Genomic DNA, 10975 nt, shown 5'->3' with positions numbered 1-10975 from the left:
GACCTTGGGGGACCTGCAGAAGCATTGGACTGAGTCTGGAGTATAAACATCCAGAGCCACAATGCACAGGCGTGTGCAGGAAATGGGCTACAGGTGCCGCATTCCTCAGGTAAAGCCACTTTTGAACCAGAAATGGCGGCAGAGGCGCCTGACCTGGGCTACAGAGAAGCAGCACAGGACTGTTGCTCAGTTTTACATGTCATTTCAAGGTGCAAGAGTCTGGAGGAAGACCAGGGAGAATGAAATGCCAGAATTCCAGTGTCAAGTCCCCACAGTCAGTGATGGTCTGGGGTGCCATGTCAGCTGCTGGGTTTGGTCCACTGTGTTTTATCAAGGGCAGGGTCAATGCAGATTTTTGGAGCACTTCATGCTTTCATCTGCTGAAAAGCTTTATGGAGATGATTTCATTTTTCAGCACAACCTGGCACCTGCTCACAGTGCCAAAACCACTGGTAAATGGTTCACTGACCATGGTATCACTGCTCAATTGGCCTGCCAACTCTCCTGACCTGAACCCATAGAGAATCTGTGGGATATTGTGAAGAGAAAGTTGAGAGACCCAAGACCCAACACTGTGGATGAGCTTAAGGCCGCTATTGAAGCATCCTGGGCTTTCATAAAACATCAGCAGTGCCACAGGCTGATTGCCTCCATGCTACGGCGCACTGAAGCAGTAATCTCTGCCAAAGAATTCCTCATCAAGTATTGAGTGCATAACTTTAAATAATTATTTGTAGGTTGACTTTTTTGTATTAAGAATACTTTTCTTTTATTGGTCGGAATAAATATGCTAATTTTGTGAAATAGAAATCTTGGGTTTTAATGAGCTAATTGGAAAAATCATCTGTATTAAGACAATAAAAGACCTGAAATATTTTAGTTGATGTGCAATTAATCTAAAATATATGAATGTTCTTTATTTTCCATAATGTAATATTAAAACTTGAACTTTATCACAACATACTAATATTTTGAAAAGGACCTGTATATATAAAGTATTTTCCCAAGTTGTTAAAATATCTAAAAATAATGTGGAATATTTTTCTTGTACATTAAAGGAATAAAATGTCATAAATATTGTGAAATTGTGCTGTGTGCTGGAGGTGTATATGTTTATCCCAGGACTCATGTGCTGCGACTTTACTGTTTGCAGGTTTGATGTCTTCCTTGCTTTCTAAATCTGCCTAGTTTTGAAAAAAGCCTAAAGATAATCCAATATATTGGTCATCATTTTGCACAATTAACTAGCATCTGTGATTCTGTTGGGAACTAATATTCCATGTTAAGATTAAAAAGGTGGGCGTGTTCATTTTAATAAACAAAAATGATGTGCCTTAATTTTTTGTTGTAATGGTACTGGAAAAGACATTTAGTATTAGATGTTTTTATGGGTTTTTGTTTGGAGTTTGACATTTTCATATTGTGACACCCTTGCTGGCTATTCTTTCTTCAGTCCATCTGTATATAAATTATTAGGCTCTTTTTTTGGGAATCACAAAAGGCCACAGATTGTTTTGAAAAAGGATTTCAGAATTAATCCATTTTGTGTTAATATTTTCTTTCCTTTAGTGAAGCCTAAAAGTGACTCTGTCTGTTATTGGACCTGGGGGGTCTTTATTGCAGTGTCTTTAAGAAACGAAAAAAAATACAAATATTTTCCAATCAGTCTGGTTATCGGATGGTTCTTGTCACCTCCTGATTGTGCTTTGATCTCTTTTGTTATCTTTTGCATTTCCTCTATAGAGGTCTTCAAAATTAAACCTTGCGTCTTAATAGATTTTGTCTTTTCCTCAACAAATTGTTCAAATTTCAAAGAAAGTTTAAAGAAGTTTTTTTTTCCATGACAGTTTTAAACAAGAACTATGATTTAATCACATTTTAATGCACTGCTGTGTGTTGGGTTTTCCTTTTTGAGAAGGACTTTTGGGATCCTTTCTGTGTAAAGGTGCTATATAAATACACTTTATTTTAAAGGTAATTAAGCCTCTATATAAAGATTAACTTGCATCTTTTATATTCATTTTATGATCTGATCTAGGTGCGTTCTGGCAAATTAGCGGAGGTTGCTGATGCACAGAATTCGCTTGGATTTCTGGACAATCCAAAACGCTTCAATGTGGCGGTCACTCGTTCCAAAGCTCTACTCATCGTTGTTGGAGACCCTCATATTCTCATTAGGGTAAGAAAGGGGGGGGGGGCTTTGTAGGCCTGTAATCTTGGAGTATTAGTATTTACTCTCGCTGCTGTGTACAGAACTATGTTGAACATGGAAGTTCTCTTTGTTGTTTCCTCACCAGAATCCATGCTTCAGGGCTCTTCTGCAGTACTGCTTGAACAACGGGGCATATAAAGGCTGTGACCCCCCTCAATAATAAAGATTATGGTGTCTACTACTTGTAATTATTGTGATTATCTTGATTTACAAGCTGTATTTTTTCTAAGATTTTGCAAGAAATTTGCTGTAAAAATAAGTAATCCTGTTTTAGCATTACAGTGAACTAAGGTGGACGCATATAGATAATAGATCAAACAGAACTAATTTAAACTTTCATTTAAGTACAATAGTCTTTGGATTGTCAGCCAATGCTGGGGTTGGGGGGTGTAAGTAGTCTACTGATGTCAGCTTGGCTGCGTCTGCCCATAAGGCTTGGAGACTGGATGTGACAATTGAGTGCTATTGACAGTCTGTCATCTGTCGACTGTCAGCCCTGCTGGAGCCCAGCAGGATGAAGAAAGAAGGGGGGGTAAGTCTGGGGGGAAAAAAAGAGACAAATGGGAGTTTAATGTATGAGTCTCCTGTGTACAAGGGGAGACATCTTTTATCTGAGTTTGCTGTGCTGACACCCAGTCCTCCTCCCTGCCTTCCTAAACACACCTTAGTCTTTGATGTTTTGCAAGGGCTTGTTTTGCTCAACCACATGGCCAGAAAACAGCAGCATAACATTGAAATGTGATAGTTGGAAGATGTATGATAGCTTGATTAAGATTTCTGTTGTGAATGTTAAAAAAATATATACAATGATCAAAATCTGCCTACAGGTTTGCTTTTTTGTTTTTTGTTAAACTCAAATGTTTCAGTAAAATGCCCTTTTTTTGAGTCAAACTTGCATGAATATAGCACCATCCCGAAAATCATGCAGAATGATGGAAAGCCATCAATATAGGACGTTAAATTCCTGTCATGGTTCTGTAGCAGGACAGCATTTCAAAGCAGTGGGGCAAGGCAACCTCTGAATGACTGAAAAACTTTTGGAGTGGCCTAGCAGTCAGAAGTCTGCACTTTGACCTAATGTAGATGCAGCAGGATGACCTTTAAATGTTATAATTTCCAGAATCCACTTAGTTCTGCTGAATCAAAACCGTAAAAGTGGATTATAATTAGTGGCGATGTTCACTCATTGCCTCTCATGACAAACTTTTGTCATTTCCACTAAAATGTTACAGAACTTGTTAGGAAGACTGACTTTTTACCATAGGGTCAGGTTTAACTCGTTATTGCTAGCTGTTCTGCAAAACTTTATGGCTGACCCTTTGTTCAAACCATGGTGAAAATTTGTTTTGCCCTCCAAATGGTTTCCTGACTTTGTTTCAGATCAAAAATCTTTTGGATGTTGGGTACTATTAAGACACAAATATAAAAGGTTTTTTTAATTTTTACTCATTAGGAAAAGCAGCAAGGGCTGTTTAGTTTTCTCTGCTGATCTGGCCTTCATAGAAAGGTGAAAAGAATGTAAATGTAAATTAGCGAGAAGCCATACGGGCAGGATAAAAAAATAAAGGGTTGAATATAAAATGTCTGACATGTAAATTGATATGCATTTTACTCCAAACACCTTCCCCACTATAAAACATGGTGATGGTATCTAAAAGGTTTCCCACGAAGCCACAGGGCAAACAGTTTGACTTCTACCAACATAGCGACTCAAAAACATGCAGTTAGACGAGTGGAATATTTTGCATCAATATAATCAATAACCTGAAGAAAAAAAAAAAAAAACATCACAGAAAATAACATGCAAAAATTTCAGGCTGAATTTGCAAAGCTGTTGGAGATGTACCCCAAAAGACCTGCAGGCACCAAACCAGTGTTATGAACTGTTTACATGCATTTATTAAAGGACAAACTGTTGCATCATTGAATAAAAAAAAAAACACTTTCTATTTTATCCCCTTAAATCAATGTAATTCTTTACAGATTATGTCTAAAAAGGACAAGTGTTAAAGGATCCATACACTCTAAAATCAAGTCCCATTTAGTCATGACATTATGACCCAGTACTCTGCCTGACAACAGAAGAGCCTCCTGGCTGTATCAGTGTGAAGAGACGGGAAGGAATGCTAAATGTGATTAAATGTATAACTTCAATAGAACCCGTTATCCCTCACATAAGGGCAGAATATATTAATTTACAAGAAAATAAACTTTAAATTGAATGAGTGATAAAAGGCATTTTATCAGGATATGCTACTTCTGGCAGCATTCTACTTTACCTTTGGCAGAGATCGAACAGTAAGTAACAACCAATATTCTTTAAAAAACATTCTAATGCAGGTAGTGAGCAAAGGCTGCCCTTCACCTTACAAAAGAAAAAGATAAAAGCTTACTCTATTGATTAAACCATTAAAGCATTATTACATAGACTGCAACCTGAATGAATGGATCCATGCATCTCCATCAGCATTATCTGTCTCCTCAGTCTCGGAGCAACAGAAATATACTCATCTGATCAGCAAAGCTTATATGTTTTGGCTCAATTTCTAAACTCTTAAAGTTACCACTTGTGGGATCTTCTGGAAAAATCAAACTCAGACCTTGTACCACTCGGCTGACTCCTGCCTATTGACAGAGTTTGGAGCTAGCAGCCCATTCCCAACACAGACACACTGTCTACTCAACAGCCATTAGGCCCAACAACAGACCCCTGCGGAGCTCCTGGCAGGGGGAGCTTGTTAAATGTGTGGACCTATTGTTCGGCCAAATTGGCCTGTGACTCTAATTGCCCAGTTAGTCCCCTCTAATGGGCTGAACTCGTCTACCCAATCTGGAACCAGCCTCCAGTCTTTAGATCATGCCATAAAATGGGGCTCAGCTGTGGCCGGTTACATATTCATTGTCCCTTTTCCAGACAGGCCTCTTGTAAAGTCACATATATGGGAGCAGACTTGAGCTCTGACAGGCTGGGTTCAATGGAAACCTTTGATTCATAAGAGAGAGAAAAAGCCTGGAGGAGTAACCCCAGATTTAGATACACATCTCAATCTGGAGACAGACGATCTCTAAACAAATACATTGAAATGCAACAGTATGATTAAGTTGTTTTAATTCAAGAGTTAAAGCGAATAAAAGGATTGGAGGTATCTCTTGGCATATTAACATTAATACGCTTGTTTAACAGCAACCAAATGTGACTAGAGTAAAATATTTAAAATATATGCTGTGTATGTATCAATAGCGATACTAGATTCAAAATTAATGAGGGCCTTTGTAGTTTGGTTTCTTGGACTCCATCATTGGTTCTTTATGCTTGTTAGTCTCTCCTGAATCGTACGTCTTTTGACAATTTTTGCATATTTTCCTTCCACATTCTGTCTCTTGACAACAGCTCATTTTACAGTCACCTAAGTAAATCGTGTCCAACAATATTTTTTCTTTTTATTATCAGTAGAGCTTTTCTGTAATAGCCTCTGAGTTTTATTATAAAACATTAAGAACACCATTTTTTCCAAGGTATACCGTAAAGGTAAATTATGGTTATGGGTAGTTTTAAAGCCTTTCTGAAAATAAAACAAGACTGACGACACATAAAGCACTGTCCAGTTAATCATCATTAAAAGACTGCACATAGCTGCTATCTGACTATCGGTTGGAGTCGGCATAACTTCTATGGCAGGGGTCACCAACCTTTTTAAGGCTGAGGGCTACTTCATGGCTACCGAGTCATAGGAAGGGCTACCAATACTGACCTATGAACTGGAGGGATCAGTGTTCACCTACAGTAAATCTCATCCATAAAAACTAATTTTTATTCTATTTTATTCTTTTATTCATTTCTAATTTTCTTTTTAATGTCATTTTGAAACCACTGAAATATGATGAAATAGTTAACATGATGAAATAATGCATAAATGATTAAAAAGAAGAGCAACAGAATAAAAAAAAAATTAAACTTATCCCACTGAGTGAGTTCTGTTTTCAGAACATGAAGAGGGCACCCCATGTGGTCCTTGAGGCTCTCTTGGTGCCTGCGGGCACCGCGTTGGTGACCCCTGTTCTATGGCAATTGGAGTTTAGGTGGGATAATCTGATGACAGGTCAGCAGGTTACAGCACTTAATACTTTTTGGCATTTATGCAATAGTAAAAAATCAAGTTTACAGTAAAAAAAAGAAAAAGGAGCTCTGGGAAAATGCAACCAGAATTTAACTCCTTGACCTAAACACAAAACACTGTGTGGCAAAAAATCGGAGAAAACGCATGAACCTGATCACGCCGCCACTGTGGTAAAACATGATAGTGGCAGCATCATGTTCTTGTAACGCTTCATCCTTTTTAGCAGGGGAGACCTGATGTGAAGATATCCTGGCAAGGCATACAGTTTTACATTCATAGCTGTGACAAACGGTATAAAATGAGAATTAATTTCGATTAAATATAAAACTTAAGCATGATACTTGAGTTGATCAAGCTGAATGTAAAATGTGGTAAAATGCTTAAAATTTCCACCCGTTTGCAATATTCAAACCTGGGACGTAGTCAAAATGAGTTCAAAACTGCGATCTTTTTTATTTATTTGAACATAACTTTGATTTTTATTGTAATCCTCTTCAAACTAGGTAAAGTGAATCTGTGGCTGGTTTTCACTCAGTAAAACTGGGATGTGATTGCTCACACTTCAACCCCCTCCCTCCTCACCCACGCACACACCCGTCTCACACACCCTCCATCTGCTCTCTGCCTCCTTTCTGTCTGCAGTGATCACAAAACAAGCCGTTGTCTCCAAACACATCGTCTCTATGTCTTTTGATTGGTAGTTGATAACAGACTTGCTGGCTCACCTTGCTGTATATAAAGAGAGAAACTCATGAGAGAGGCAGTAAAGACTCAGAGCCTCTGTGAAGAGCTCAGCCATTCCTCCTCGGTACTCCTGGGACTTTGTCAACTTCTAATTATGACTGCTTTCTTGGCTCTGGCTCTTGTAGCTGTGGCATCTCCTTTACTGGCATTCGATATGGGCCAATCCACTCGCTGTGTTACCATTCCCAACCAGATGAAGGTCTGCAAAGATGTAGGATATTCAGAGATGAGGCTGCCAAACTTTTTAGGCCACAGCAACCTTGAAGGTGAGGTGGTGCCCCGCTCTGAAGACTGGAGGCCACTGTTGCAAACTGGCTGCCACCATCAAGCCCAGGCCTTCCTCTGCTCTATCATTGCACCTGTCTGTCTTGACACGTAAGTTTTTTTTTTTTTTTTTTAAGTTTTATGTTTTAATTTGTGTCCCTTTGAAATGACAGTCAATAAAAATAATGTTTTTCCTCCTCAGTTTCATCCAGCCTTGCCGTAGTCTGTGTGTGGCAGTGAGGGACAGCTGTGCCCCGGTGCTCGCCTGCCAGGGACACCCCTGGCCTGAGGCTCTGGACTGTGACCGCTTTCCTGCTGAGGAAGACATGTGCCTTACCCCCCTTGCAAAATTTAGCCACTTTATTAAAGGTAACAAGCACAGAATAATAGCTGTAATTTTTTTCCCCTTATATTTATAGCTCCTGATTGTGTCTACAATTAGTAAAAATGTTGTTTTTTTTGTTTTTTTTAAATCACAGACTTACCAAAACCTGCTTGCCAAAATTGTCCCTCTGTGGAAGTGGCTCCTCCAATGAAGACAGTTCTAAATGCTTTTTGTCACCATGACTTTGGTAAGATATCGTATTCTTAGAGAATTCACATTGGCTAAGATATATATATATATATATATTTTTTTTTTCAAATCCTCATTTTGTTCACATGTTAATTTCCTCTTCTCCACAGCCATTACTGCTAAGCTCCATCGTCTTCGCCACGCCACAGGAGAGCCAGAGTTCCAGGTCGAGGGCCGTGTGGAGTTCATTCGTCAGGGTCCTCTGTTGCCTTATGACACTAGGCACCTCCTGCAGGAGTGGCTTCTCATCAACCGCGGATGTGCCAGCGCCCTGGTGCGTCCAGGACGCCTGCAGCTCTACGTGCTGACCGGCTCCGTGCAGCCAGACGGCAACATTGCCCTCATCCATCTCTTCCCCTGGCACAAGAAAGATGCAAGCATCGCCCTGGCCACTCGCAAATGGAAGCATCATAGATGCTGACGTACAAGGAGGAGTACTATATAGAAATACCTCAGGACAGAAAAAGAACATCTGAAGACTTGTATTATGCAGTAATGCTGGATCCAGGCCAAACCACATCACTCTGTTCACTGTTAACTCACTCTCAGGTTTCAGCTTTATGGTCCGTATGCTGTAATATTATGCACTCATACCTGTAAATAGTTTTAAATAAGTGTAAATTCATATATTTTATTTGCTTTAAGGATATCAATGTATTTATCATGTGTTTTTGTGTGCTGTGTGGACATGACAAATAAAATATTTTATATCATGTTTATTATTTAGTGCCATTATTTAGTGCGTATTATACTGACATTTCCTGAGGTCTTTGAAAAGAAGTTTACAAGAACTCAGAATTTTTTTTTAACTTTGGGCTCCATATATATTTTGCCAAACAGCTGAACTTATATATTTCTGAAAAAAAAAAAAAAAGACAGGTAAACTTGGTTTTGCAGCTAATGCAGAAACATGGTTGCTAGAACAAACCTAACAAGAACCCTTCAATGAAAATGCTCAGTTCTGTCAGTATAGAAGGACGGTTTTAACAACAGACAATGTAATGATTTATTCATGAGACTAAGTTTTTTTTTAGCAATGTGTGTAAAGGTAAGGTGATTAACTGAGGTAAACCACAAGGAGAAGTGACTGGTTCAGTAATTGTTTTCTACTTCATATAATCTATAGTATTAAAATTTGTATTTTCAGATAATACAAAGTTGATTTGGTCTGGTGCAAAAGAAAAAAGAATAGTAGATAAAATAAAATCTTGTTTCCAAATCAGTAAAACAGAGGTTATGTTTTATTTGTTTATATAAAAAAAAAGGTAATACTGAACTATAATGTAATGCTTACATTGAAATAGCTGAAGAGATTCCTTGGGGTTTTAGTGACTTATGAACAATTATGGAAACAGTAAATGGACTATATTAAAGGAAAAAAAATGTAAAGTTGAAGCACTGCTGTTTAAATGTAATGACTTTTTTTTATGTATTCTATAGACTTTCATTTTTTAGACTTTCAAGGTATTTCTCAAATTCTGAAAGAGTGGAATTATCAGCCTTTTACACAACTTTAAATTCACTGATTGTAGAAAAACCATTTGAATCATGAAAGTAATATCTATGCTTAGAAAAAACTGTAACTTTTGGAATGGAATTTATTTTTAGTCCAGGGAGAAAATGTAAGCTTAAAGAAACCCTAAAACATTTTTCCCCCCCTTCATTACACTTGATCACCGCTAGGTGGCTCAATTAAAACAACACTGGTGAGGATTTGGTGTAATTGAAATGCAAAATGCATTTAAAGTTTTTGTTTTTCAGAGCAGTGACTCTGCAGAAAACAGCCATTTGTTGTAGATGCTCATGGCTGTATTCACAGAGGACTGTCTGTACAATGTAGCACTAATGAGAAGATAAATTACCCACTTTACATCTCAATAGCTCTTCTTTCTTCACAAGACTAAACAGATCTATTTGGAGTTGTTGAACAAGGATACTGCTCAATGCTGTCCTAAAAGAATCCCTATTCAGTTTTACTTAGCACCTTCCCAGGGGCCGTTCAACAATCAAAATGAATAAATCTTTTGATAAAAATTTAATTGCCCCACTATCCACCAGTTAGCTTGAATGTGAACTGATGCTTTTCATCTTCAAATAATATTGAACTCTGTTATCATTATTCAGTATTTTTCTTTTAGAGATTCCCACTCCTAAAATTCAGTAATAAAATGTTTTACTCAATATTTTTTTTATGGAAGAGATCCTTTTCCTATATATCCAATCAGGCCACAGGACCCCCAGAGTAAGCCACAGGTTTCATTTTGGGCAGGGAAGTCCCAAATTTACCTCCTGGATCTTTTTTCCACATAACCCAACCTTAGACAAGCAAGAGGCAATAAATTCAGACTTTGTAAAGATATTTTCTTTAGATTTTGTACCAATTTTTTTGTACAAAGGATCTGGCCTTTGTAAAAGGCCAGTTACTGTAAAAAAAAAAAAAAAACACAGTGGAAGCATCACAATGTCCCAATTCTTCAGGAACATGGATCCTATTCCTAGCTGATAGGAACATACAGAGCTTAATAGCATCAACAAACCTGTTCAAATTCCAGCAGGAAAAAACCCTAAACATACAGCCAGGGCTACAGTAGAATAATTTAAAGCAAAGACTAGCAAAGTTTTGTAATGGCCCAGTCAACAGGGGTGGAAAGTAACGAATTACATTTACTGACGTTACTGTAATTGAGTACTTTTTATGAGTAATTTGTAATTCTCTGAGTAGTTTTTGAAATATGTAATTTTTACTTTTACTGGAGTAAATTTTAACCTAAGTAGTTTTACTTCGCTACATTTAAACCCCCCTCACCTTACTGAGTAAAAAAAAATAAAATAAGAAATACTGATGGTGAAAAAATAAAATGCGGCCGGAAATTTAAACCCCTGTGTTACGCAACCGACACTTAATCGCCACTAAAAAATAGAAGACTTTTGATTTTTTAACAGCACTTTATTTACACAATTCAAACATATAAACAATTGATGTAAAAACAAGTGTCAGTTAAAAATCACTATTAAAGTAAAACAAGTGTCAGTTAAAATCATTAAACGAGGAGCTTGTTAATA

General features: G+C 37.7%; 2 protein-coding genes across 3 annotated transcripts in view; both read left to right on the top strand.

The window, feature by feature from the left end:
• The window catches only part of mov10l1 (Mov10 RISC complex RNA helicase like 1), a 24270-nt gene extending 21321 nt beyond the window's left edge, over window positions 1-2949 (top strand). For both annotated transcript variants that reach the window (XM_015382332.1, XM_015382333.1), the window contains 2 exons: window positions 2039-2179; window positions 2298-2949. In XM_015382332.1, the coding sequence (XP_015237818.1) occupies window positions 2039-2179; window positions 2298-2372 (216 nt within the window). In that variant the 3' untranslated portion in view covers window positions 2373-2949. The remainder of the gene's footprint in view (window positions 1-2038; window positions 2180-2297) is intronic.
• Window positions 2950-7046: 4097 nt separating this feature from the next.
• Window positions 7047-8587, top strand: LOC107089501 (secreted frizzled-related protein 5-like). Its single transcript, XM_015382334.1, has 4 exons — window positions 7047-7449; window positions 7541-7707; window positions 7818-7910; window positions 8023-8587. The coding sequence occupies exons 1-4, from the start codon at window positions 7082-7084 to the stop codon at window positions 8331-8333; spliced, it is 939 nt and encodes a 312-aa protein (XP_015237820.1). The 5' UTR covers window positions 7047-7081; the 3' UTR covers window positions 8334-8587.
• The last annotated feature ends 2388 nt before the right edge of the window (window positions 8588-10975 follow it).

This window comes from Cyprinodon variegatus, unplaced genomic scaffold (assembly GCF_000732505.1).
Source record: "Cyprinodon variegatus isolate N-32 unplaced genomic scaffold, C_variegatus-1.0 Scaffold255, whole genome shotgun sequence".
Classification (NCBI taxonomy): Eukaryota; Metazoa; Chordata; class Actinopteri; order Cyprinodontiformes; family Cyprinodontidae; genus Cyprinodon; species Cyprinodon variegatus.
Note: the sequence above shows the minus strand (reverse complement) of the source record. Positions and strands in the feature narration are given on the sequence as shown.

Bases quoted from the DNA above. Each gene is read 5' to 3' on its own strand.
- LOC107089501 (XM_015382334.1), top strand. From the start codon at position 7,082: ATGAGAGAGGCAGTAAAGACTCAGAGCCTCTGTGAAGAGCTCAGCCAT. The intron at 7,450-7,540 runs GTAAGTTTTTTT...TTTCCTCCTCAG, and splicing joins GCACCTGTCTGTCTTGACAC to TTTCATCCAGCCTTGCCGTA. The intron at 7,708-7,817 runs GTAACAAGCACA...TTTAAATCACAG, and splicing joins ATTTAGCCACTTTATTAAAG to ACTTACCAAAACCTGCTTGC.